Source organism: Hemicordylus capensis, chromosome 9 (assembly GCF_027244095.1).
Source record: "Hemicordylus capensis ecotype Gifberg chromosome 9, rHemCap1.1.pri, whole genome shotgun sequence".
Lineage (NCBI taxonomy): Eukaryota > Metazoa > Chordata > Lepidosauria > Squamata > Cordylidae > Hemicordylus > Hemicordylus capensis.
In genome coordinates this window covers 1946359-1974130 of record NC_069665.1, presented here as the reverse complement: position 1 = coordinate 1974130, position 27772 = coordinate 1946359, and the positions used below count along the sequence as shown (strand labels likewise).

The 27772-nt window shown below is 45.2% G+C and overlaps 3 protein-coding genes across 6 annotated transcripts in view; 2 read left to right on the top strand and 1 right to left on the bottom strand.

Annotated features, from left to right (window-relative positions):
* Positions 1-241: 241 nt before the first annotated feature.
* On the top strand, positions 242-17325 carry LSM14A (LSM14A mRNA processing body assembly factor). 2 transcript variants are annotated; one of them, XM_053271146.1, is made up of 10 exons: positions 242-625; positions 4385-4548; positions 6008-6140; positions 8765-8884; positions 10130-10303; positions 11295-11360; positions 12624-12803; positions 14138-14300; positions 15057-15291; positions 15964-17325. In XM_053271146.1, exons 1-10 carry the CDS (start codon positions 505-507, stop codon positions 15985-15987), a joined length of 1380 nt encoding a protein of 459 aa, XP_053127121.1. In that variant the 5' UTR covers positions 242-504; the 3' UTR covers positions 15988-17325. The 2 variants fall into 2 exon arrangements, with proteins under 2 accessions (XP_053127121.1, XP_053127123.1); XM_053271148.1 differs by lacking the exon at positions 11295-11360.
* Positions 17326-19518: 2193 nt separating this feature from the next.
* Positions 19519-22309, top strand: SS18L2 (SS18 like 2). The gene is made up of 3 exons (XM_053271149.1): positions 19519-19825; positions 20984-21060; positions 21737-22309. The coding sequence occupies exons 1-3, from the start codon at positions 19757-19759 to the stop codon at positions 21813-21815; spliced, it is 225 nt and encodes a 74-aa protein (XP_053127124.1). The 5' UTR covers positions 19519-19756; the 3' UTR covers positions 21816-22309.
* Positions 22310-23638: 1329 nt separating this feature from the next.
* The window catches only part of GARRE1 (granule associated Rac and RHOG effector 1), a 76200-nt gene continuing 72066 nt past the window's right edge, over positions 23639-27772 (bottom strand). For all 3 annotated transcript variants that reach the window (XM_053271141.1, XM_053271143.1, XM_053271142.1), the window contains 2 exons: positions 26973-27051; positions 23639-26042 (listed from right to left, as the gene is read on the bottom strand). In XM_053271141.1, the coding sequence (XP_053127116.1) occupies positions 25737-26042; positions 26973-27051 (385 nt within the window). In that variant the 3' untranslated portion in view covers positions 23639-25736. The remainder of the gene's footprint in view (positions 26043-26972; positions 27052-27772) is intronic.

The following is a 27772-nucleotide window of genomic DNA, read 5'->3' as shown; positions in this document are numbered from 1 at the left end:
ACGGAGGATGCCCCGTGCTGGGGGGCGCTTTCCGGGCGGGGGGGGGCTTCCTCCCACCCGGCTGTTCCCCTCGGCGGCTCCCACAGGGGTGACCGCCGCAGCCGCCACCTTCCCCGGGCCTGGGCCTAGCCGGGCCTGCTGCTCGCCGCCGCCGCCTCCTCTCGCGAGAGTTGGGCCTCTTGTTCCCGGCATCCATTTCGTGGGCGAGAGGAGGCGGCGGCGGCGGCGGCGGCGAGAGGGAAGCGGAGCGGGCGGCGGCCGCCATGTTGGGAGCGTCGGGGCGCCTGTAGCCCGGAAGGCCGCGGGGGGCGGAGCAGGGCCTCATCGGGGCTTCGTCGGGGCCAGCCAAGCGGCGGCGAAGCAGCAGCACGAGGCGGCGGCGTTGTGGTTGTCGTCGTCCGCAACTCGGGCCGGCCGGGCTCGCCTCAGGCGCGAGGGGGCGTGAGGAGGAGGCGGCGGCGGCGGCCCGGGAGCGGGGCCCCCCTCGCCGCCACCACCACCACCATGAGCGGAGGGACGCCGTACATCGGCAGCAAGATCAGCCTCATTTCCAAGGCCGAGATCCGCTATGAGGGCATCCTCTACACCATCGACACCGAGAACTCCACCGTGGCGCTCGCCAAAGGTCAGGCCGGCGCGGAGGCCGAGGGGGGGGGCTGGGAGGGGGAGGGAGGCACGCCAGCCCCGCGAGGTAGGCCAGTCCTGGACGCCGGCGGCCGGGGAAGGCCGAGGAGGGGGGTGGCTCTCTCTGGGCCGGGAGGGGGCGGGTGTCTCGGAAGGAGGGAAGCCCCTCCGTGGGGCCGGCGGGGAGGGGGGGCAGGCGAGGTGGCGGGAGAGCCTGGGCAACGCTCTCCCGCGAGTCTGCTGCTCCTCGTGCCCGGAGTCAGGCAGCAGCCCTCGGATTCGGAGCAACAGGTGCCGGAGTGGTTGCGACGCCGTCCTGGCTTTTGTCTCCCCCCCCCCCCCTTGTGCTTTCATCGTCCACGGAGACCCGTGGCGAAGAAAAAGCTTCTCCACTTCCAATCACAGCTCTGTACAAAACACTTTCCATTGGCAGTTACTTTGTGCCGTACATACACTCACCAGGGATTGCTTTTTATTTTTTATTTTGTCATTAAGGTTATTGTTTATAAGCTTTAGTAAAACTTCCTTCACAATTTCAAACTCGGGCTCCCCCCTCCCGCCCACAAAACCCCCCCACCCTTTCAAAGGGCGACTAGATACACCTGAAACGGTAATGCATGTGTGCATTCAAGATAGTGAGGGTGTGTGAATGTGTTCTTGTATTCTCCCAGCCTTTGAAATTTGTGAAGGGATGTCGACTGCACTTAAAGGTTGTGCATCACTTGTGCGATGTAGCAGGCACCCTTGCCTTTACTTCACTCCTCAGTGTATAATAATGTTTTGTTGACCTCATTTTGCCTAATCCCTGTAACATTGCTTTTCATCCATTTCCCCTGTTGAAATCAGCATAATTCTTATATGTGCTGTGGTCTTGTTTTCTCTGCACTTCTCATCAGTCAGATATTTTGTGCACACCTGTGAAGAGTACAACAAAATTTCTAATACATTAGAAAAACACTTTTGTTCTGAACTGCTCTCCTCTTTCCCCTCAGTTCTACACTCCTCCTCCATTTAATATAGATGGTGATAGAAATAATATTTGCATTTTTATCATGTTTAGAAACCAAACTTGCTTGGATTAGGTTTTTCTATTCTCTTATTTATCTTTTCTGTTGCTTTTCTATGCTTGTGCTACTTCATATTTTCACTTCTTCGGTAGGAGGTGGGTGTGTACCTATTGCCTTAATCCTACTTAAAATGAAAACAAAATATTTTACTTTTTTAAAGATGGAGGTTACTTTGCTCCCTGACAGGCCTCATGCTTTGTTGTGCTTGCAGACCGTTCCGGGTTCAGTCACTCGTACCTCTAGTTACTCTCAGGGTATCAGGCAGCAGGTGCAGAGAGAGACTGCTCTCTGAGATCCTGGAAAGCTAGTGGAACAATACTAGGCCTGATGGACTGAGGGGGCGACTCCAGATCAGGCAACTTCCTATGTCCCATATTAGTAGTTGCCCCCCACTCGGTTCACACTTCCCCCCCAGAGATGTATACAACCAGGAAACATGGGCTATATTTGCAAAGTAGTATTGAATTCTAAGATCTTGGTAGATTTCTGTCCCATAAGGCATCCGTATGTCCATGTATGTCTTGGACAAAAGTCCCATTGAACACAGTGAGACTTATTTCCAAGTCAACAGTCTAGAATTGAGCTGCATGGATGAGTCCCGCCATTTTATATTAAGTGTGACTGTTTGAAGTTTTCCTTTGATGGTTTTCTTTGTAGTCCATTCTCTCCTCTGCATCTTGCTGTTGTTTACCAGGCATGTGAACAAGAAATCCTGAATTCGGTCTTGATGTGCTACACACACTCTTCCCACTTGTTCTGCTCCTCTTCACCCTTATTCTCTCCAAACTTTTGCATGCCTCTGTTCTTTTTTGCTTTGGTTTGCATAGAATAATGTTGAGCTAAACCTGCAAAGCTATGCATGGTTACTCAAGAATATCCCATGTTGCGTTAGGTGAGACCTGCAAGTAAACATCCCCATGACAGAACAGTAACTTTTGCTTTGAACTTATCATTTCCTTCCCAAGTTCTTCTTGCAGTTTGTTTGCAAAGTAAATGAAGTCTTTTGTACAGAAACATCTTTCTTCCTATACATTTTGACCACACTTAGTTCGCTTCACTTGTTCCTCTGCACAGGTTCAGAAATGTGAAGATGTGCATGCACAGTGTTTGATGTCTCTTTTCCCCTGGAAAATACTATCCAGCACTTTGGTAATGTTACCTAAATGAAAGCCTGGCTCTCATGGACTGCAGTCCCGAGGTCTGGCTAAATTCCTTTGGGCCACCTTCCTCTTCCACCCCCACCCCCCATGTAGCGAGGCTGAGCAGATGGTTGGCTTCACTTGTATTCTGCTCAGCCTGTCTGTCTGTCTCTCTCTCTCCCCTCCCCACAAAGCATAGCCAGAACCCATTTATATACTCTTGATAAACCTTCCTGAAGTCCATGTGGCTGTTGACAGGTCTCTGCCTGAGACTTGGCTTAGTCCAGCTGAGTTGGTATCTATTTCTTGCTCCCTGAGCTGTGCCCTTTGGGACAGCTTGGGTACCACAGAATTCTCTGGAGCCTTATCATTCAGCATCTGAGGGAAGCATCTGCAAACCCACCTGCTAGCAAGTCACTGGGGCAAGTGGTGAGAAGGCGGTCCAGCAGAACCCAGCATCCTCCCTTGAGTTTTTGCTCCTGTTGGAATTTGGATGAGAAGCAGCAGGAGTTGCTCCCGCCCCCTGCTTACCTTCACTGTACCCCAGCACAAATGAAAGAGCTCCCTGCCTGCTCCACAAGACCTTTGCTCATGCTGGGAGAGGATTGATGATGAGCACAAATAGAAGCTGGCTTATAGGCTGGGCCAAGATCTGTGGGTCCCTCCTCTGGGGCTTCTGTACAGCTTTATCTGAGCTGTGATTAGTGTCCAGGGTTTGGATGAAAATTTGAACACTGCTGTTTTTTGTGTAGTTTGCTTACCTGCTTAATTAGAACATGCAGAACTCTATATTAAAATTGAAACTTGTAAAAATTCCAGTCTGCACCCACTTCCTTTGCATCAGAACTTCTCTCCCTCAAGGATGTTTTTACTCCCCAACTTGGAACATAGCTTGGGAGGTGGAGTATACATGAGCCTATTGCTCTGATAGGCTCATTCACATGGCACTAGACCAGGGTTTAGAGTTACATTTGAACTGGGCTGCTGGTTTCCGCCCCCCAACTCGGATGAGGGATCACATTAACTTCTTTCCAACTGTGGAACAAGATCTCGTATCACCTCTTCCAAACCCTTTCCCCTTTTGTGTTTTTACTGAGTTTGGAGCATAACAGTTCAGTGTGTGACAAAGAGGTAGAAAGTTGGTAACTATATATTAAATGTAAGCAAATAGATATATATAATTGTGATGGGTGAGTATGTCGAGGTAGGGGCATATCCTTCAAGCTTTGGCTGTAGATTTACTATCCATCCATCCATCCACTGATACACGTGCCCCTACCTGCCACCACTTGTGACTAGCCCCAGCCCTGTGACTTGTGCCTTTTTAGGGGTGGAGCATGGGAAGCATATAGTGGCACATTCTCCCCTTCAAAGAGTTTCAAGGCATCAATATCCTTCCCCTGAAGTGTGCATTTATTGCCAGTACAGTAGGATCACCAACAAAATCCTAACAGATATCTGTGTTTTTAAAACTGTCAGCCAAGCTTTGGGATTTCTGTTTGTTTCTAAACTCAGAATAACAGTACATGTTAACGTGCCTGTGTTCTTCTGCAGTTCGTTCTTTTGGTACGGAAGACAGACCCACTGATCGGCCTATACCACCTCGTGATGAAGTATTTGAATACATTATATTCCGTGGCAGCGATATTAAAGATTTAACTGTTTGTGAACCACCTAAACCACAGTGTTCTCTGCCCCAGGATCCAGCTATTGTTCAGGTACATTCATGTAGCAGATCTTGCTTTATCTATGGCTAGTAACATCATGTGGGCCATGCTCTGTTTCTGTATACTTAAAAGTATATGGTTTGGATCTTCTCGTCTTGTTTAACAGAATTTTATAGAAACACACAAATCAAAAAATGTTTTACCTCTTGAAAAGTTGTTCATTACTATTGTATCTGCTGTTTTAAGCCAGTCGATGCACAGGGTGAGGGATTTTTGTTCCATTTCAGTAAGATGGGGTGGAATATTCTCTGTGGAGATAGAAAAGTTCCACTACTAACTGTATAGGTCAAATATCATGCCAGATCAGATCACAGTTTAGGGAGTCAAAAACTTGCATAGTAAAAATTTTTGAGAAAGAAATACTCCCTATTTTATGCAAATGAGGGGAAGTGCATAGGGAACTCTTCCAGAATAATTTCCAACTCAAAACTAATCTGTTCCAGTGTAACATACCAGCTGTCCAATTCTCACTCATGTTTCTGTCTGTATTAATGGAGTCTTTTAAAGATCCTGGGTAATATAATAGGCTCAAGCAGGATTCTGTCCAATAATCCAGCTTAGTCTTCCCGAGTCTGCAGTTCCATCAGCGTAGACTCGATCTCTCTTGCATGACACCCATGAGTGTATATAAATCTTACGAGGAAAATAAAATGTTGTCAGTGTGTATATTGAAGTAATGATCAGTGGGTTTTTCTTAGGCCAACCAGCTTGACTAAGGGCATGATCCTGCCCAAGACCTAGACAGCACTGTTGAGGAGAACTGCACCTAGGCCCACTGTCCTTTCTAGTGAGAGAGATTGTCTCACATGCTGATTTAATGTTCTGTGCTTCTAGGAACATTTCATGTTCACCGTTTTTGCCCTTCCCTCTGATGCCCCACAAAAATATGTCCCTGGTTATTGGGGACCATCAGGGACATACATTCACAGGGCAGCAAATGGAAGGAGAGATCAGTGAAAATTTTACCCACCCTTGTGCTTGCAAAAGGTTCTTAGTTGCATGCAACATTCGCATGTAAGCCCTTGTCTTTTTCAAAGGGATAAATCCCCATATGTGTTTGCTATTTAAAACTCCTTTCTGGAAAAGTGTAAATGCTAATGCCCTGGGACTTCTGGATGTATCAATATGGTTCCAATATGGTAACAAACAGCAGTTTTCTGCCAAGACAAAGGACTAGCAATTTTAAATTGTGCCAAATTGTGCCAGTCAGCAAGTGAGGCAGTAGATAAAGAAGTGCCTTTTTGGAGCCACCGTTTCAGTTTGCATAATAGGGGGACGGACGGTGAGTGGTTCTTTTACAGTTTACTTCCTAATGTAAGTAACAAAGAATGGAGTTGTCAAAGTGCCTCCCCGTGCCCTTTGGTTTTATTGTTACCTTCTAGTACGGGGCATAGTGATCTTACTCATTTCTGCCTTGGATTGAGCCTTCTATAAATGTGATTTTCTTCAGTCTTCTCTAGGATCACCTTCCACTTCTTCATTCCAGTCTGTGGGCTCCTATGGTCCTTTTGGCAGAATGCCAGCCTACAGTCAGTTTAGCCCAAGCCCACTGGTGGGCCAACAGTTTGGAGCTGTTGGTGTTGGTAGGTGTGCTTTTTAAAATGTTTTTCTTGCCAAGTAACTAGATGCTAAGCAATTGCACGGTGTTCACTGTTCCCATCCCTTAGGATTAAAAAAAATTTCTCCCTTTCAAGACCTGTTAAAGTGGATCATGCATACTCTTGTGCTATTCATATTTCTTTCAGAGAAGTGTGTGTAGAGCTCTTCTCTAAATATCCCATGCTAGATCCCTTTTTTTCTTCCATATTTTAGTTTTGACAAATCTGCTTTAGAATATGATGGCAGCTTTCTGGCAGTTTTCAGAAGTGCTTGAAATCTGCCTTATTTATAATGGATTGGATCCAGACTTGCAGAACTGTGCAGACACAAGAGTTTTCCTGCTCCCTCCAAAAGCTGATTCTGCGGGTTGCAAGACCTGTGGCAAGGTCGCCACAGGATGCGGCGAGTTGAGAACCATTTGCGGGAAGTTCTGTGCCTGGTTTCTTGGGATTCCCCTCGCCCCTTACAGCTCCCACTCCATTTCCAGGGGTCCCCTGACCTTTGGGATGGCTTGCCAGGGGGCTGCAGTGGGGAGGACTGGCTTGGAAGATCCCATGCGTGAGCACAAGACTGGATCCAACCCAGTTAGAGTTGGAGGTGTGTTTGGTTGCCTGTAGATGCTGCCCTGGGACAGATGTCTGGGTTTAGGTATGCAGCATACCCTGGCCTGGTTCTGTTTAATCTAGTAGCTGTTGGTGAGTGACTGAGTGTGCCATCTTTAAAAAAATAATAATCAAAAGCAGTTTACATAGCAGAAGGAATGAGAAGATGGCTTCCTGTCCGAGAGGGGCTCACAATCTAATTAGAAACTCCAGCAACATTCTCCCCTTGCTCTATAGAGGAGAGGTGCCTCTGCCAATTAGCAGGTCACAAATAGCCTCTGCAACAGGAGTCAAAACCGTTGTTGATAAAGTGATCTAGCTTAAAGCAGAGCTAGCCAGAAGCATGGAGCATCCCTGCTTTGGTAGACAAACTGATCTGGAGTTTCCAGAAATATGTAATGTGATAATAGGAGTTAGCAAAGCTGAGGATACGTTTGTTTTCCACGTTTGTAAATACCTGACTTGGACTAAAATCGAGTCAGTCCTAAGCATCTGAATTTGCATGGTGGTTATTCTGTTCTGTGGAGGTAATAATAATAACTGGGCCAGTGGAGGGGACACATAAGACATTGTCTAGACTAGTCATTGTTCCTTAGCCCTGGGTTTCGGTCTTTAAAATGAGCCTGTTCAGCTGCAGCTTTGGAGAAATGTCAGCCCAGTAAGACCCAGAAATGCTTGCACAGCACCCCTCCTCCACTCTTTCATCTGTCACTGTGGGGAAAGTAATCCAGGTTGTCCCATACACTTTTTAACAGCAGTGTTTCCCTGATGGCATGACTGAACCCCTCCATTCATTCCAGGAGTCAGTGTGTGAGAGAGACTTGCTGCATTGAACTAAATGTGGTACAGCTTGGAGGATCGGGCATTGGGTTTTTCCCTCTCCATGTGAGAGAGGTACAGCGTGATCTGCCTTACAAGGCTGTTTCAGAAGGAACTGTTGCTGTCGCAGAAGGATAATAGAAGGAAATACTGCCTGTTTCTTAGCCTTGGAGAAGCCAGAATAGTTCAGTATCCTAAGTAAAAGTACCTTAAGCCAGTCTACTGCAGCTCGTTAATGAGCATCATTAGTATAAAATCTATTGAATCTTGTGCTTCTGTTGAAATGTGTGGAATTGGAAATTTTAAGATGGTAATCTGTCAACTGAGACTTCAGTTCATGCTTTTAAAATTTTGGTCACAGCTACATGTACTGTTGTCAAAAATCTGACTCCTGAGAAATATATCAAACTGTTTTCAGCAACGAACTTCTTGCCAGCTGTGTTAAAGATGCTACCAGGTACCAGTATTTCAAATGTAGTTCAGCCCATTAGAATTGCAAAGTCAGGCACACACCTGAATTTTGAAAGTATGCCCTCTCTGGTTGTAGTTGTGTTCAGTCTCTTATGGCAGTCTCCGTGTCTAGTGCATTTCTTCAGAATCTAAGCAGATCTCCTTAGTGAAATACTCTCCTTCTCATTTCAGAAAAGCGTGCAGACATGGCCACACATTCAGCTGCACGATGCTTTGAAAAGCTGCTTGGTTTTTTTGTGTTGTTTTTTTAATGGCTTCAAGACTAGCATTCATGTTAGTCACGCCAGTCACTTGCACTTAATTACTCCCATTTGGTTCATTGAGGATGAGCCAAGGAAGGGGCTATTTACTAACAGTTTTAAATGTGACTAAGGATTGTGTGTTTCTGGCTTGAGTCCGAAAATAGCAATTCACGTGGCTAGGGAAGAGACCAAGATGAAGGGGGTAATGTCGACATTGCAACCACAGACTATTTTAATGCCTGCAGCTTCTCCCAAGGAATCCTAACTATATTTCCGGATGGTGGCCTGGGTCACCATATCCTTAGCACACCTGTTTGTTAGGGCTGCTTGGGACAAACCAGGACAGGTAAGAAGGTGAAAAATGTATTTCTGCATTTGCATTACATGTTTGTGTAATGTAGTCTTAAAGGTGTAACACTGAAAACTGCTGGGCCCCAAATCAGAGCTTGACATGCCTTGTCTGTCATCATGCAGGAAGTTCATTGACATCTTTTGGAACTGAAAGTTCCGCCAATGCTAGTTTGTCCCAAAGCAGTGCAGTGGGTTCCACTTTTGCCACGGATGCAAGATCACTCAAGACGCAGCTCTCCCAAGGTAAAGGACTGCAGGGTCAGTCTTGGCCTCTTTGACTTCTCATACTTGTACATTTTACTGTAGAGCATTTGTGGCTCCTCGGCAGAAGTTATTGTGATGGAGCGATTGCCACAAGATAGATTTTAAGCAGAGCGTAAAAATGGTTGTAAATTTTGCCAACTTTTAATCACTGTTGATGATTCTGTGTAGTTTTTGTAAGCTGCCTTGAAGGCTCTCAAGGGGAAATGGGGAGAACGTTTTAAAAATACAACACAAAGTAGAATATAACTAAGGTTGAAACCTTGTGCACAGTGACCTGGGAGTAAGCCTCACTGGATATAGTTGGAGTTGTTTCTGCGTAACTCTGCTACTTTAGAGTTTTCTGGGGTGATGATAAAATCAGTCACACAATTTGCTGTTGACCCAGAACAAGAGCCAAACTGTTTTTCTCTTTGTACTAAGTTAACTTTGTGTCTCTTAATACTGAGAGTGAGTTTGTACTCTGGACTGAAGACTTGATCTGCCTGTTCTTCAGTCAGCATTCAGATTTTGGCACCTTTTAGGAAATGTTGCTTCTTATCTAAGTCCCTGTTGTGGCTTTATTAAAAAGTGGGCATGGGGTAGCAATGAGTTCTGAACTTAATCAGATTTAAGTAGCAAAAGAGAGTTATCCTTACCAGTGAAATTAGAAATTTCACTGTTTCATGGTTAATTTTTCTGTGTGCTTATTGCTGAATGCAGTTTAAAAAAAAAAAAGGAATGGCTGACATAAGAGTAGCTACTGTTCCAGGTGACAGAGTATTTATTTATTTTATAACTAATTAATTTATATTTTTAGACTGCCCCAAACTTCTGTCTCTGGGTGGTTTACAGCAACATAAAACAAATTAAAGCAGAAATTAAAACCTTTAAAACAATTTAAAGTCACAAGGCTAGTTAAAAAGCTTTGGTGAATAAATGTGCTTTAGAGACTTTTTAAAAGTTGTCAGAGATAAAGAATCTCTTATTTGAGCAAGGAGCACATTCAAGAGTCTCAAGGCAGCAACAGAGAAGGCCTATTTGCTAATAACAGAATTAGTAAGCCTTGCCCACTAGGGGTGAGAAAACATTTAGATCTGCTAATCCAGATCAAGTAGTATATCAAATTTCAGAAACCTTTTCTCATTAGACAATACTGTTTGATCCATCCAGTCTAGATTAGTTGATGTCAAAGCAGCACTTAAGCCCAGTAGGGAGGTAAGAAGTTGTCATTTCCAACTCTTTCAGGTCGTTCAAGTCCTCCATTAGACCATTTGAGGAAGAGTCCAACCTTGGAACAAGCAGTACAGACTGCATCGGCCCACTTAACATCAGCACCCGTTGGGAGAAGGAGCCCTGCTTCATCCAGACTTCTAGCACCTGCTAGCCAAAAATCTTTAGAAAATCAGGAGCACAGAAGAGGTAGAACTTGCCCCTTGAATGTTGATTGCTTCACATTTTTAGATTGGTTTGTGTGGGGTTTTTTGCAGGCTGCTATCCTTTTAAAGTATCCCAAGAGGAGATAATGATTCTGCTGTGCAGATGTCCCAACCAGCTTTTCAGCGCACTTGTAGTAAATCCCGTAGAATGATTCTTCCCCCAGTAATTCTCAGATGGGCAGCCTGGCAGTTCCTTGGAGGTTTCTCAGCAGTTCCTCATGGTGGGCCAGCTTCCCTGAAAGCAGCTTGCCCACCACTTCCACCTCATCTCCTCCTGCAGAGGAGCATTTGGAATGCTCTCAAGCAGGGATTCTAAACCGTGGAGATGATGTTGGACTACAGTTCCCATTATCCCCAGCCACAATGACTCAGCAGACCTGATCTAGAACATATCCCAGAATCCTATGCAGTGAAGTAAGAGTCATCAGTAGGTAGACTGATATGTAGACGGCTTCCTGGAGGTGCAGAGTTTGTCGGTCTTTTCCAATCCCAGTCTGTTTGTCTCTTAAGTTTCAATCCCACCTCCCAAGTGCAAATGCTAAGGGTAGTAGAAGGTCTCCACTACTGATAGGGACCGCTGTCCTTGCAGAAAAATAGCTGTCGGGTCAAAATGAGATGAGGGTTACACCACTGCCCTCCATCTGCCTCTGAGAATCTCCTTGCCCACAGAGGGGCCTTATGCAGACAAGGGACTTGGGCTTGGAGAAAGCAGACCCTCTGCCCTTTTCTCAGGATGGAGTCTCCTCACTATCACTTGGTTGGGAGGACTGAGCAGGCTTTTTTCTCTCCTTCATCCCCTGCCACAGTTCCTTGTGAGACCTTACTTGCCACCTCTAAAGCCAGTCCCAGCCGTTCTTCTCATGGGCTGGGGAAACAGATCACCGTGCTTAGCTCTCCCACACCCCACCTCATTCCACTGATAGGATATGATGGCAGATTTAAAAAATGTTCTTTGTATGATTCTCCATCCTTAGCTGAAGCACACAAAGTTTCAAGATCTGAAGCAGATCAACTGAGAAGTGAAAATAAGCGTCCAATGGGTAAATTGAATTTGTTTTAGGAAAGATGATAAAATGCAGCTCGATGGTTTCCTGAGTCTCCTTGCCCCCTGAAATAATGCAGGTGGTGACTGGGGAGAGAGTCTGTTTGGCTTGGCACACCAGCCATGGAAACCTGGCCTAGTGCTAATGTGCTTTTTGGTGCCAACTCTGTTACTGTTCTGCTGGGTTTTATTGGTCTGTTGTGGCCTCTGCTGCTCTGTGCAGTTTTAACTGAGAGGATTGAGCGGGGTTTGTTTTACTATGGACACTGCCCTGTGAGTTTTATGCTGAAGAGCAGTGTATACATTTGCTAAACAAATAAAACTATATGAGCAAGCTTTTGCAAGTTCTGTTGCGGGGGGTGGGGGGGAGTTAAGAGCAGGGCCCTATCACATCCCTCCCCAAATCCCTGCCTTGGCGCATTTGGTATGGGCTTGCTTCACCCTCTGCCCTGCCCTCTTGGAAATGAACAGGCAGCTTGCCACACCCGCTGGGCTCAACAGCTGAGGGCTTCCTGTGTCAGGATCAGCACCTTGAGTTGGGCCCAGGAGCAGCTGACCGAGAACTTCCTAAACAAGTTATTTTGTCCCAACCCCCCGTTGGGAGGCAGGCAGCCACATTTTGCTGCATGCTTGGCTTCGAAACTGTTTGGAGTAGACGGCTTTCACCTGTGCTCAGTGGCATGTGGGTGACGCTTGCCAAGTCCCCACCATGCTGAAACTGTCTCAGCTTGCAAATTAAATAATAAATTGCAATGATAGCTGAGCCCCAGGAAGTCCCCGCACAGTGATGCACACAGAGACGCATGAGCCTAAATATGTGCACACAGCGGGGGGTTTCTGTTGCTGTTCCTTGGGAGTGGAGATAGTGTGGTCTAGTTCAAAACTGTCTTCATGCACCAGCTCTGTTCAGTACACAAGTAAGGAAAGCAAAGGAGTCAGGGAGTTAAAAATAAAGAAGCAAGTTGTGTCATGTTTTCTTCCATCCCTCGTTCCTAGGAGAAAATTGGCTCCTAGGTGTAAGGAAGGCAAATCTAAGATGGGCAACAAGTTGCATTGACCTAAAACACACTGTCTAAGGCTGAACCATGCTACACCTTAGGCAGCCTGGTGTTTGCTAAGCTCAGGCCCAGGTATTTGTCATCTTCCTCAGTTGGCAGGCAGAAAATGGCCATGGGCTTTGGCCAGGTGGTGATTCATATGGGAATGCTTGTAAGAGGGCAAGCTGGTTTGTACCGTGCCTTCAGAACCTGTTTTTTCCCAGTCCCAGGTGCGCCTCCAGTACGAAGGGGTCGTGGAGGTCACCGTGGAGGCAGAGGAAGATTTGGGATTCGACGGGAAGTTCCAATGAAGTTTGAGAAGGACTTTGACTTTGAAAGTGCAAATGCACAATTCAACAAGGAGGAAATAGATCGTGAATTTCACAATAAGCTGAAACTGAAAGGTAAACTGAATGTGTGTTGCCTTCTCATAGGGGAATAAAGAACCTCTTGTAGACCCATGTATGAATGTGAGCTTTCAGTAGATGCTTAGGAAACCTGGTTTGTAGACAGTTAATGGAAACCAAGTTCTATTGAAGAAAGTCTTCCATTTCAGATATTTTACTCAAAATTCTAGGATTTTGGTAATGTGTAGAAAATACCACATTTTGCATGGAGTTGTGAGTAGATTGTTTTTTTTTGTTCCTCTGGGCACTGAAATTTAAATGAGTAATCCTGCAATGCTCTTGAATTAATCTGTGGGTATTATATAGCTGAAAAGGGAATGCATTTCACTATGGCTTGTTCAGGATATGCCGGTGCAATCAGTTTCTTTTGACTTAGTGTTTGTATTCTCTTCTGCCTTCCCTCCCTGAGCAAATCAAAGGTATTCTGCAAAAGAATTACATGCAGCCTTAGGAGTACTCCTTTAAAGGTTTCTGGGCAATCTAAAACCTATGGCAGTTCTGAATTCTGCAACCTATGTAAATAGTGCCCATGAACAATTGTTTTGCATAATTGTGCTGTTCTTATGGTTTTGCATGTCTTCAGTTCTGCTAGTCATTAATTGGTACATAGCTCCACAGAGCACTGAAGTGGTGCACCTAACCCCAGATATCTTTTTCAGCCTCTTGAGAGGCACACCACTGCATGCTTTCAAACAGATCTGCACAGCTATAAGGACTAGAAACTTGAATTTTGTCATGAAAGCTGAAATGCTCAAAAAGCTTCATCCCATGTCTCACAACATCACTTTGATGATAAATCTGGCACAGAAGTTTTCAGTTGTGTCCTTTAGAACTTTGTTCTGCCACCAGCCCTGTCATTCAGCCAAGTAATTTATTATTTAGCCAAAGGTCACTGCAATGTTCTTTAAAGCTAATGTAGGAACCTGAATGAGATTATAATGAGGAAGACTTTTGCAACAGATATTAAAACAGTTGCGGGAGCGGGGGAGATCCTGTCCCATTTGGTGGTTCACCACATTTTCTTCTGTCTCTCTCTTAGCTACTACTATTCTGCTCTGTTCAGGAAACAACTTTGGCCACAAAAGGTCAGGCAGGGAATCCTCTTACTTAGACTGACTGTGCCCAGCCTACTGGAAATGTCCAGAGGCCAGCTGGGAGAAGAGAGTGGCTGTTGTGGTGGGGCGGAGTGTGTCTCAACTCCGTATTTGGCAAGCTCTGTGTGTGCTGTTGAAAGAGTAGCACTGTAGTAAAATATTGGAGGGGGCGTGTGCAGACAAGTCGCCTTTTCCTGGAACGTTAACTGAAGTTGTCCTCTTCCTCCACGCCATTAGAAGATAAGCTGGAGAAGCCTGTAAATGGGGAAGATAAAGGTGATTCAGGTGTTGACACCCAGAACAGTGAAGGCAACGCGGAAGAAGACGATCCGCTTGGACCCAACTGCTATTATGACAAAACCAAGTCTTTCTTTGATAACATCTCCTGCGATGACAACAGGTACCAGCCTCCCCGCTGACTTGGCAAGCAGAAAGGTTTATGGTTATGGGGACCCATGCTGTTCATGCACTCTCCTGAGTCTTTCTCTAGGTCGTCTCCTCCCAGTGTCATTGTGGGCTGCCATGGGCGGGGACCAGTGTCTCCTTGACTGGGATTCCCAGATGTTGTTCAGCCTTTCCAGCTGGGAGTTGTAGTCAGCATCATCTGGGAATCCCAGTCAGAGGGGACGACAGCAGGGGCAGACTCATCCACCATCCTGGAAGCCCTCCTGCCTTTTCTCAGGCTGCCCAGCTACTCACTGCCTGACTCCTATTCCCAGTCCTCCACTCACAGTTAACCAGGGGGTCACAACCTTGGGTGCCCAGATTCTGTTGGACTACAACTCCCATTATCCCCAACCACAGTGGCCTTTGAGGTGGTGGGTGTCCTCCAACATCTGGGGACCAAGCTGGAGAACCCTTGGATTAAAAAATGTAATTGTATTTGTTGAAATGGATGCTTAAAAAAAAAAAAAGATACCTCCCTAGTCGAGGGATGCAAGGTTCAACTTTTAGGTGGAAATGTGTAGAGAGAGGGAAAAGGCTTCAACAGATGTTTGAGAGTCAGATACCAGACCTCAATCTAGAATGGGTTCGCATTCAGTTGGTTTGCCTGCACTCTGGACAAAAAAAACCCGCCCACCATCAGGCAGAGTTAGGTCCACTGCTGAGCAAGCGTTGGATTGGAGCAAGCATGCTCACCACATGTGTGTTTCAGAGAACGAAGACCAACATGGGCTGAAGAAAGAAGATTAAATGCAGAGACATTCGGAATTCCGATGCGTCCAAACCGTGGCCGTGGGGGCTTCCGGGGGAGAGGTGGAGGAGTCGGTGGTTTCCGAGGTGGTAGAGGACGCGGAGGCCCAAGAGGAGGTTTCGGTGCCCCTCGAGGATTTCGTGGTGGATTCAGAGGTGGACGTGGCGGCAGGGAGTTTGCAGACTTTGAATATAGGGTAATGCAAAGAAGCTCTGCCCAGAACAATGTTGTATCACAGATAGAATTTTGCTCCCCTGCCATCAAATCCTAGTGTTCCAACTGTCTTCCTTTTCTTCCACATTTTCCCTAAATTTAATAGCTCTTGAAAGAAATGTTACAATTCCCTTTCATATGTAAGACCCAAACACTGCAATAGTATTTAAAAATAGAACTTTAGAAATGAAATGCATCTTTAAAGGCAAAATTATGTTTTAAAATGGAAAGCTGTCCTTGTGAAGATTCTTGTTCAACAGTGCAGCAACTGTTGGAATTGCCTGATGGTTCTCTTTGGTGGAAGTATGAATGAACAGGAGGGGAGCATCCTTTGTGTCCTGGATTTGGCCTAGAATGGAAACATCTGTGGCAGCCTTGTCTGGCCCCAAACAACCCCATTGATGATTTTGCTTGAACATGCTTGATTAGCTGAATTGGACTAGATAATATGATTATAAAAGAAAGCTGTGCTTGTAGTGAATTCTGAATTTGGAAAACACACAGAACATCACTTTGTAGAACAGTGAAATTCAGAGAAAGCCAGAGACATCTTAAGACCTCTTGACATCTGGGTTGAGCCCCACAAGTTTATATTTTGATTGATTTGACTGTAGACTAACAGCAAGTAACATGACTTTTGTGTTCTTCTTCTTAGAAAGACAACAAAGTTGCTGCATAGTCTACAAGGAAGTTGAAGCAGGGGGGACCGTGTAGATCTTCATGGTTCCAGAGATGTCGTTCTTTGCAAAGAATTGAGTTAATTTGCTGTAAAACTCATCACCAGCACTGGGGTTTGTTTTTCATTTCAAAGGGGTATGGAGCAGTAACCTTTTTGGAGAAGAATAAAGGCCATCTTTGAAAACAATGAGCATTAAATATATTTGAGATAGAAGACAAGTAATTTCTTACATATAGTTAAGATATAAAGCAGTAAAGCTTCAATGGAGTTTAAGTATTTTTTTCATTGCAGAGCATTTTTCTTAACTAAAATTGTATTGGATAATTGCTGCAGGCTGCAAAGACAATTGTATGCAGAAGGCCGTCAGTACTGTGAGTGTGTTGATCCTGTGAAGGCTGTTTTTGGAATCTTGTAATATCCCTTTTGAGATGGTTGTACTTTTGTCAGATAGGGTGCTGGGTGGTAGAAAACTTGATTTGTCAGTCAAAAAATGTAAACACCGTAAATACTGTTTCTTAGGCAAAGGAAAACTTTTTATAGTTGTAAAATTCCATGATTCTCCCATTGCCAAAGAAACACTAAGGACTTTGTATAGCTGTATAAAAAGCAACTAATTTTTTAAAGAATAAACATTTTTAAGTCAATAAACCTGCTGTGTTGAAATGCTCACACATACATACACACACACACCTGCACACAGACACACAAGTTCATTGATCGGGGTCCCCCTCCCCCCCCCCCAAAAAAAGCTTTTCCAGCTTTAAACTAGTTTGGTTTTTTATATTTGACTACAAAAACGTGAAGGTTCTTCCGTTCTACAAAACTAGATAAAATAATTTTCTTGCAAGAAATTAATTTTGTGGTCTCTGGTATATAGCAGGATTTGACAAATTAAGGCGCTTTCAAATAAAGTCAAACTTTGATGCTTCATTTCACAATTTGTATGCGTGAAGATTCTTAGAAGTAAAAATGACCCAGGCACATGAGTTCTGATGTCCCCTTTGATGTGTGCCTGAGTTAAAAATGTCTCCATGTGTCAATTCTTGAAACGTTGACTTTGTTTTAATATTGTTGAAATTCTCAATTTAAAAGTGAATTCTTAGTGTTTGCAATGGCTTGAGTTTTGATGGACTGTAGCTTGGAGACATTGAATGCTCATTCTTAGATCAGTATCCCAACAGTGATTTGGTATGGGGTGAAGTTCTGCCAATTCTGAATTGCTAGTTATGGCTTTTTATATTAAGTTATATATTAGAAGCAGTAATCTGGTCATTTGTGTTTGTGTATATGAAAGCCACAGGAATAAAGGGATCCAAAGATTAAATTTTTTTTATCTGATTTCCTGATCGTTTTTGTTTCTTCTTCATGTTCAGTAGTGATAATGTGGATAACTGCACTGTTAGAAATTGGAAATATTTAAGTGATAGAATCATAATTTTATATCTTTTTGTATAGCACTACAAGGAAGTATTTTGTAATTGGTTTCCTTATGAGGTCAAGTATTTGGCAGCCGTAGAAGTTAGATGCAATTGTTTTAGTAATATTTTGCATGTTAACAATGCCTTTTTGGGATCCACAAATCATGATACTGAACAGTTTTTGAGTTTTAAGACAAAAGGCAAGTGCTGTACTCTTGCAATAACTATGTATACTGTATGAGGTGTCCCAACTTTATTTAAACCAGATAATTTGTAAATACCAATGAGTTGTGCTGTGAGGTATGAATTGGTTTCATCTTGCCCACCAGTCCTTTGGGTTTACTAGTGGGGGTGTGTTGTGCCCCAGTGAATAGCAGCATGACATACCTTCAGTGTACCTTGCTACAGAAAAGTGGGGCTTTTATTTTAAGCCAGAATAAACAGTTCAATAAAAATAGTCGTTGTGAAAGTGGTTTTTCTAGTTCATCCTTGTTTCAGAACCTGCATTAAGTATTTGGTGGAGGGTGGGGGGAGAAGAGAGGAAACGTTAAATCTGATTTTCCTCCTTCTTTTGAGACCAACCTTTTACTTTGCTCATGTATTTACAAAGAATCATAATCCTAAAATTTTCTATATTGACGTTTTAGAAATAGGTCAGCAGTGCTTTTGAAATGCCCTTTCTGAATTAATTTCTTGCCTGCAAATGCCGTGTATATGGGGGGGGGGGGGGGAACATACTTTAAGGGAGTTGTTGGAGAGAAGACAAATCCGAAACCTAAAGAATGAGGGGCTGGAAGGAAGAGAAAATAGTGGCTGACCACAGATTATTATTATTTTTTAATCATGCAGTCTTTTGCTAGGTCAGTCTGTTTTGATATATTGGTGGGGAATGGGGGGACCTGTGTAGCTGACAACAGTGAGCTCCATTATGGGATTAACATCTATATTGTAGATGTGGGGTGGCAGTTACAATTGCTTTGTGTTGGGATCTCCATGTACTGGAGTATGGAGAAAGTTGAACCACTCTCATGGTGGACTTCAACAAAACTTCCAAGACTGATTAATCACTTGATCTTTTATTAGTGAAATAAGTTGCAGCTGCAGGAGCCCAGTGCAATATTACACACATCTTACCAAGATGAAGATAAACTGAATGATATTCAATCATATTTTCTGTCTCCAGCCAGCTTCACAATCTTACACACACAAATGCAGTAAGGAGCATGCAGTTTTTGTCCAATGCAATCCTTAATAGCTCACATCAGCTTTTGTGTACTGCAGTGCAGAATTTTACAGCATTATATGTGACTCCTGGATATTTATTTTTAAAAAGCCAATTGAATGAAATTCAATTTCTGACCCAGAAAACTTACTAATAGGGGAATATTTAAGGACAAAGATAGTTATAAAGTGGGGCAGTAAAGTAAAAGATACCCTTATGATTCAAGCTCCTCCACACCACATGGGCACATGTTCATATATGGTTTTTTTTTATTCGTCCTTCTAGCACTTTTGAAGGGAGAGTATCAAATCTCGCCATTGTGAAGGCTCTGCGATGGTTGGCGATTGTAAGAGGTAATATATTTTGCTGGCTCTGTATTATACTCCTGCCTCCAGATTTTAATGTGGTAGCGTGCCAAGGCTAGAACATTTTGTCAGTCTATCTCTAAAATCCATTGCTTGGCAAATGCCTTCACTTGTTCATAACCCAGCGCAGTAAATGATGCAGTGAAATCCCGAATTGTGCCCGTTTCACTTTCACAGCTGGCTTCCAGTATCATAGTTGTCAGGACCAAGGGAGCGTCCCCATTTGCGGGGTGGGGATTAGCCTCCGCCAATAATCACATACTGCAATCCACAACTGAATGCTGGTGCAAGCAAGCCCATCTAAGAGCCGTCTTAACTGCCTGCAACAATCAACCGCAGTGAGATTTTTTAATCCTCCAGTCGCATGTGCATCAAATGCAGTAGGCACAACTATGCTGAGCTTCAATACTGCTGCTCGTGCTTGTAGTAGGTTTAAAGGGCTCGTGCCAACGTGCTCGCACTACGGCGCAGCAGCCACCCTGGAGCGGGCCTTCCTCGCGCGCAGGCGCCTTGAGGGTTTCCGGCGCCGACGGCACGAAACCGGAAATCCAGTACCGCGCTAGCCTTTTCCTCTCCGTGGCGGCGGAAAGGAAGCGCGAGACGGCTAAGGCTTCCGCTAGCCGAGCCGACTGCTTGTGCCTCCCGGCAGCCTTTGCGCGGCCCAGCCTCCGCCCGCTTATGCGCAGGCGCGTACTCGCGCTTCGCTCTTCCCTTCGCAGGCAGGCGGTCGCGACGCTACCTCCGCCCCGCGTGCTCTCGCTGCCATGTCTGTGGTGTTCGTGCCGGAGCGGCTGCGGGGCAAGGCGGAGGTGAACCAAGAGACGCTGCGGCGGGTGAGCGGCACGCGGCCCTCGCTTGCTCGGGAGCCGGAAGGGGGGTCGTGCGCTCTGTGCGAGCTCAGGAACGCTGGGTCGTGGTGGTGGGGCGGGAAGGAAGGAGGCAGGCAGCTCGGGAGGGGCCGGCGTGGTGTGGGAACGGCCACCAAGGACGAGAGCGCGCAGCAGCCCGAGCCCTTCCTGGGAGGCCTTGGCGTCTGGTCGCCGTGCAGAGCGGGGGCCTCCCCGGTGCCGCGCCTGTTGCTGCCGTGATCCCAGCGGAGACGCAGACGGCCGTGGGGGTCCGGAGGACGCCCCTCTGCCTTCACGAGGTGCCGGCAGGGAGACGTTTCAGCACCTGAGCTGCTGATGTTGGACTACTACTCCCATAATCCCCGACTATTGGCCACTGTGGTTGGGGATTATGGGAGCTGTAGTCCAAAACTCGATGGCACAAACCTTCAAGGCCAAGTGGAAGACAGATCATCCCGGAGAGAATCTATCCCGGCACTTACTCAATCAGTCCAGAAACAGCTGGAGGACCGAAGTTGAGCAGCCCCATTTTACACCCACGAATACGAGCATTGAGATGCTGCTTTTCAGCAAAGCTCCCAAAGCGGAAATTTTGCAGCCAAGAAGCTGCAATTCTCTTTTTTTACTGTGCTAGTAAAGGTACCAGAGGAGCCCTGGAACGAGGCTTCCTCGGTTGAGCTGGTTTATGCCAACTGAACTCTTCTGCTTCCTCTATTTCAAGTTGGTTTGACTTTTCACAAGCTGCTGGTTATGCAAATATCTACCTGTATGCTTACTTCCGCCAGCTTCTTCCCTTCTCAAATTTGCAATAGCCTGGAGAATTAGTAGGCATCTGGTTTGTTTTCCAAAGCACCCTAATATGCCTGAACTGATTGCAGAAGGGAGGCACTAGGACAAGACAGAAGAAGAGCAGCGTTAAGGGCCAAGAGAATACGCATTTGTTTGCTCTGACAGAGAAACTTCGTTTTCTTGGGTTAAATTTCCTAGTGCTATCAATAAAATGTTGACATATAAGCTGGGTGTAATTTTTAGCCAGCACTGTTATCCCTCACACGATAGCATATCCCATTTAATTATTAAGGCAACATTCTTGAATGAGTTTCAGTAACATGCAGTTTAATCAATCCTCCCTACCACTTTTAGCTACTGGATGAAAATGATCAGCTGATTCGATGTATTGTGGAATATCAGAATAAAGGAAGAGCTGCAGAATGTGTGCAGTAAGTACACTTACTCTAATAGCCTTTCATTATGCATATTTATTTCAGTTCCTGGTTTACTATTTACTTGATTAAAACTTAAGAATCATGTAGTTTTTGTAAAGGACAAATTCTTATAAACCTCCATACCCCATCTTTTCCTAAATGAAAAAGCCCAAAATCCATCAACTTTTTCTTGTAAGAAAAATGCTTCAATTGCCTGATCAGGGTGGGGTGCACCTTTTCTAGATCTATGCTGTTTTTAACATGGGGTGACTGGGCAACTCTTCCAACCCTTTGTATGAGGTTACAACAGCACTGGCCAATTCTAACAGTACCCAACACAGAATGTGCCTGCTTTCTTGCCACTGCACATGCTTGACATTGTCACAGAACTATCCACCAGAACTCTAAGATCTCTTCCCTGGTTAGGTATGTTTTAAGAACCTAGAAAGCATCAAATCTTATTTGTCATTCTCCCCCTCCCCCAGCTGTATTGTTATAGTTAAGGGTGTGTGTGAGAGAGAGAGAGAGAGAATGAGAGAGAGAGACTAAATACAAATTTGTTTGGAAGAAAATTAAAGGTGTGCCTCTGACATGTGTCTGGTTTTGTTCTAGTGTCATGGGTGGACTGTAAAAACAATTGTTTTAATTGCTGTTAAGGATCTTCAAACAAATTTTGGGTTTTTTCTTACAGGCACCAACACACTTTGCACAGAAATCTGATTTATTTGGCCACTATTGCTGATGCTTCCCCCCCTTCAACGGCAGAGTGATTGCAGCCTCCTTAGGGGCTCAGAATTCTCACCTTTGGAAGGAGTGGAGAGTTCCAACTGGAAGAGGCAGCTGGCCCTCTTCTCTAAGGGTGGCTAGAAGTCCAGTGCTTCATATGGATTACTTGTGAGAACACCTGCCCACCCTCCTTTTCCTGATCATCTAGTAAATGCCAGTCTTCTCTACCCTTAGTTCTGGGGCAGGAAGAAAAACAGAACAGCGCACCCCCTCTGGCGACAACATCCACATGGTGGTGTATGCAGTAACTTGTTCCTTCAGGGGTGATTCTGGTATAAGAGTTTTCAGTGGAGCCTGGAATGTATGAAGAACAGGCCAAGGTTTGACAAAACACTTCCTTTAGCTTATGCTTCTTTGGCCACCAGTAGAGGGCATTGCTCAGCTTTAACTGCCCACCCCCTAACAAAAGCCGCACTGGTCACACAAACATTCCAGTGAATGGAAACTATGCTACAAATAATAAAAATTTCTCCACCTCTGTTGTCTTGTTGCATTGCCAGCCTTACCCTGTGATTTTGTGAACTCATCTCTTTCCCTCCCCACCGCCCTTTTAACATGCAACTAGTGGTTTAAAAGTTCTCTACCTGCATCTACTCAGAGATGAGAATTGTGAGAATTCTAGAGGGAGGGAGGCAGGGCCAGGAGTGCTTTCTCCTCCCGCCTCACTGTGGAACTGAGAACACGTTCTGGGCTTGCCACGGTCACCTGCCCAGCTCTCTTGACTAGCCTTTCCCCCCTCCTATGGCGCTTGTAGAATTCTCACAGCAGCCAATCAGGACTGCACATGGCCCTGAATTAGGGTAGCAGGCTTTTCCTACCTCAATGCCAATCATGAAAGATCCTTTCGTGTTGCTCTCTGGTGTATCCTTGCTTTGTACTCTTAACCAAAGAAGATTTTGATGTGCTCTGCTAGCCGCTACTTTTCCCTAGTCGGGGTTGATCAGCAGGTACTAGAGCAAAGAATTGCTCTTTAAAAGACAGCCACAGCTGATGAAAATACCAAGTTGGTGTAGAGTAGCAGCTTCCATCTTTTCTGACAACATGGGAGCTGATGGCATACTAGTCCTCCCAACTTCTCTTGGCACCATGGCACTGCCAACTATTTCTGACAGCTGCTGGAACTGAAACCCCACCCGCCCCTATCCTAGCAAACCTACATTTCCAACCAAGCATGATAGTATAAGAGAATCTCGGGTTAAAATCTGTTGAAGGCCAGCTGCTTAGCATTGTACTCTTGAGCCAAAAGTGTCACACACTTAAGCACACTATTATCAGTTGGAATACCTGAACTGGAGAGACATGACTTGAAAAATAACTTGAATATGCTGGGGATTTACACCAAATCAAGTTTTAAAGGGATTTGTCCCAATTGCTTTCCAGCACCATCCAAAGTGCGACTCAAATGGGCCTGCGTGTGTCCAGGACTCCTGGCTCTTCCCCCACTCCCAACAGAACAGCAGAGCCCAGAAGCTCCCTCTGTTTGGCAGCTGGGTGATGAGTCAAAGCCCGAAGCGCCCTTGGACATTCAAAGCTGCTTGGGCAGCTTCTGGACTACGGATCTAGAAGACCAGCATTAACACCACCTCTTCTCAGAAATCTTTCACCCTTCACACCACAGAAATCCCTGTGGGGTTATGCCCACAGAAGGAGCCACCCCAGGGTGAGAGTAAGGTTCAGACATTTCACCCCCACATGAACTTATTTGAGCAATATTTCTGGCTACATGAGAAGTTCCACTGAAACGAACTTGCAACTTGGCAGTGCTCATTATCTTCAGCAGAAACCTTGTTTTAAAGGAGATATAACCTATTATTAAAGGTATATCTTTAATAAAGCAAATTGGGTTTTTACTTACAGGAGCTTTAAAATTAAAATACAAAATGTACAGTTCCAATGCATTTGCTATTCACAGCAGAAGTACTGCAAGAAGGATAAGTTAACTAAGCACCAACCCCCCTGCACTTGGCAGTGTGAGATGTGGGGGAAGTTACCAGTGTTCGGAAGAACTGGAAGTAGAGGATGGTGTAGCACCTGCTCGGCAGAGAGAGCCATCTGCATTTGCGCTGGGCTCACTCCAGTTTTAGGAGCTACCAGGGTTCGCATGGACCACTCAGCAGCAGCAGTCTAGGATGTGCTTTAGGGAACTTCAACACAACAAATATCTGCACTTTGATTTGAAATCATGGTGGCATAGAACTGCAACAGGTTTTAGGATCCAATATAAGTTTTCAATGGCATACTTGAGGAAACTCAAAACCACTTGTTAAATTCACCAACGTTTTAGCAGAAAGTACAGAACAGTAACAATTTACAGACAGAAGCCACACTGATTGTGCAAAGCACAGGACCGTAAAGTTATGCACAGCAAACAACTCTGTAAACATGGCAAGGTGGGCTTTCAGGAAACATGGTGACAATTATAAATACAGGCAACATTGGCATCGTCAACCAGCACAAAGAGTAACATTCTGGGCCTGCCAAGACGGCCCATCGCCAAACAAGCAGAAGGCAGGGGGGGGCCTGGACGCTCCCCACCCTGATGTTTAGTGTTGTGTATTTTCATTTATTTATTATATATATATATATATAATTTGGTATCTTTAATATACACATGTACTTAGTTTGTAGAAAATGGGAACTTAAATGTGCTTTTTCATCAAAAACTATATGCATTTATAACTAATAACCCATTTTACTTGTCAATGTATTAGAATGATATGACTTAAGAAAATATAAAAATAATATTAATACTGTCAAAAACCTTTATACCAGAAAATATTGTGGTTTATAATTACTCTTCCAAAGATGAAATATGAAAATTTAAATAGGTTTTTATAAAGACTTCTCTTGCCTCAATTAATATACAATGGGATAACTATACATATTTACCTTTTTTCTTTTCAATTTAAGCACCAGTCATTCCCCCAGATCCACTTTGGTTGGAAGATATTTCCTAATTCCACAGGTTCATTTATTTAATGGCACATATTGACTGAAAGTAGTTACTTTAACCCTTTGTACTACACAAAAAAAATAGTGTTTTAAGTTCTCTCTCTTCTGAGCCAGCTCATGTTTTTATACACTTAAGTCTAGCATTGAAATAAGACTTTAAATATTTGCAAGTAGTCTTAACTATTCTTCCGTACATTTAAGGAGCACTGTATGGATAATGCCTTTGGCCAAATGTAAAAGTATCAAATTGTGTATTTCAAAAGTAGTGTCAGCCACAGATGAACTCAATCCACTGAGAAGAACTCAGGGGCTTGAGGAGAGGTGAGAGGCGGCTTGTGCAACCCCCATTGGCCTTGTGACATAACGCAGTTATGTTTGCATGAATGAAATAACTGGAAATATCAGTTTCTGCCGTTTTTGCACACTGCTGTCTGTAGCAAAGAGCTTGTGTGGCATGTGAGCCAATGCTTTAAAAAGGCTACCACAGCCTAGGTCATCAGAGTGAAGGCTTGGTACCTTTTGCCAATTAGGATCTAAACAAAACAAGTGTTGAGCAAAGCTGACTGCTAGGTTTGCTTAAAAATACTCAAATCCTTTTTAGCAAGAAATGGGAACTATAAATCTATATGAAAAATAGCTATAAAATACAGTGTTTTCTGTGGTAGTAATGTTGCAGTTTGTTAGCAGGGTAAACATCAGTCCACACGCTTGGAAAGCATCACAGTTTAGGGCTGTTTGTGTGTACACCTAACACCTTGGCACCATTTGCTCAGCACTGTAAAAAAAAGAAGAAGAAGAAGAAGAAAGGATCACCACCAGAAGCTGTCACTCCACAAAACCACCAGCAGACAGGCAGCCACCACTGCACCACTGTAAAAAAACAAAGCAAACGTCCATCACCACGTCAAAGACTTTGGTCCTCGGCTGCATCTCTCACTCGGCCAAGCAGTCCGTCAGTACTGGTGCATGTAGGATGGCCTGCGTTCGTGCTTGACTGGGAAAGGTTTAAAGCCCTTATTCATCGGTTTGTGCTGAGATGGTGGCGGAGGCGGCTGTTGCTGCGCGTAGGCAAAAGTGGAGGGAATCCCTGTTGCTGGGCTGCAGTCCTGGGCTGTGGACCAGACAGGGGACTGCAGGATCTGCAGGGTGTCGTTCCACTGGCTGGAGGAGGGGCTGCTCATCTGGAACAAGGACATGTTCTGGCTTGGCAGGGGGTGCTGCCAGGGGGCTTTCGGGGGCCAGGTTTTGGTCTTGTTGTCCTGAAAGAGAGACCAGCGGCAACATCTCAGCTTCCTGCCTGCAGCAGGTCGCTTCCCCCCCTCCCCCCCGCCGGCCCCCTGAATCATGCTGGGACACCGTCAGCAAGATAAGCCTGCCTTGAGTTACCCCCCCACACACACACACCCAGTGTTTGGGGCAGCCCCAGCCATCTTGCCCACTCGAGCCATTCACGTGCCCCACACATCCTGAGCCCACAGCACGCTTCTGGGAGCCATTCAGAAGAGATCCTGCACTGGCCCACCTGGAGGCCATTTCTTGGTCCTACTGGAATGCCCTCATCATCAGACACAGGGGAATTGTCTGCAGTTTTTTTACACAGGGGGCAGAGGGAGCTTGGGGGATGGGAGAGAAATGGGAACATTCCTCTTTACCTTCCCCCCTTGGCTGTTGCTTCCCATCACCTTCCACAGCTCCTTCCTGCACCATGCTGGACCCATTGCCGCCGCCACCACCACCTCCTCCTTGAATGCTCCCACACCCCATATCCCAAGTCCTGTCAGGAGGAGGAGGAGGACTACCCCATACCAAGTTGCTCAGTGGCCTCCCTTTGGCCCCAGCCATGCTAGGCAGGATCTTCCACCCAGGCAACTGCCCTGCCAGTCCAAAACCAGCTTCTGGAAAGGAGGCAGGCAGGCAATGCTTAAAGCCCATGAACAGAGCAAAGTGCAGATTTTACCCCAAATGAAGCTGCTGGGAAAGCACAAGCAGCTTCCAGTCGATGCAACCCTTTCCACAAAGAACAGGATATTTCAGGGAGCCACCAAAAGGGAGTTGGCCAATGCAGCCGCCTCTGGTTAAGTTTACCATTGAAACTCCGTCCTCATTAGCCACCATTTTACTCAGAATCCTTTAAAGCGGCACCCTCGTAATTAACCACTCCAAGATCCAATGTTCACTGTGACACTTGCCTGATTATGATCATCGACTGTAGAGAGAAGGGGAGGGGAAGGAAGTGTGCTTGGATCTTGCTCGCCACTGCTGTGTTTCCTGTGGGAATATTTATTCCAGGGAGAGAGGGAAGAGTCTGTTAACCCTCAGGGCGCAAACACAAGGTCTCAGAAGAGAAGAGACGATCTGAACCTGGCAACAATTTGCTGAACTCCAAGGCCAAAAAGGAGCAGGGAGAGGGGCCTGACTGAAAACCACTCCCAGAAAATATGCTGGCACTGAGGGCAATTCTGGTATCACAAACAAAGCACTGACACACTGTTCTCATCGACTAACAGAGGGGTCTCGAAATGCATCCTCCTGCTACTCTTGGGAGTACAACTACAAAATGGCCAGTAGCCAGGGATTATACAAGTTGTAGGTCAGTGTCTGCAGGAGGGCTGCAGTTTAAAATCTAAAACAAACCTTCAGTCACACAGCTAATGAGAGCTAGAGCCTGGAGGTCAGGATTGCAGGTTTTGTACATTTGCAATATCCAATATTTGATGCCTGCATCTGCTCAAAGAGTTGCAGGAAGATCATAACTGCTACCTATCCCTTTTCATTAGTGTTCCCATTAGTCATGCCCAGTTCTTACCACCACTATGTTTATATACCACTTTTCAACAAAAGCTCCCAGAGCAGTTTACAGAGAAAAGCAACAAAGAAAGATGGCTTCTTGTCCCCACCGAACTACAAGAGTCTTCCAAGAGTTCAGCAAAAACACAAGAGCAACACGGCCACTTCAAAGCAGACCCTCCACCCCTTTCCCCCAGCGTGG

Excerpts from the sequence above, each read along its gene's own strand:
- SS18L2 (XM_053271149.1), top strand. The coding sequence starts at position 19,757 with ATGTCTGTGGTGTTCGTGCCGGAGCGGCTGCGGGGCAAGGCGGAGGTG. Across the intron at positions 19,826-20,983 it reads ACCAAGAGACGCTGCGGCGG|CTACTGGATGAAAATGATCA; the intron begins GTGAGCGGCACG and ends TACCACTTTTAG. Across the intron at positions 21,061-21,736 it reads AGAGCTGCAGAATGTGTGCA|GCACCAACACACTTTGCACA; the intron begins GTAAGTACACTT and ends TTTTTCTTACAG.
- LSM14A (XM_053271146.1), top strand. The coding sequence starts at position 505 with ATGAGCGGAGGGACGCCGTACATCGGCAGCAAGATCAGCCTCATTTCC. Across the intron at positions 626-4,384 it reads CACCGTGGCGCTCGCCAAAG|TTCGTTCTTTTGGTACGGAA; the intron begins GTCAGGCCGGCG and ends GTTCTTCTGCAG. Across the intron at positions 6,141-8,764 it reads GTTTGGAGCTGTTGGTGTTG|GAAGTTCATTGACATCTTTT; the intron begins GTAGGTGTGCTT and ends GTCATCATGCAG.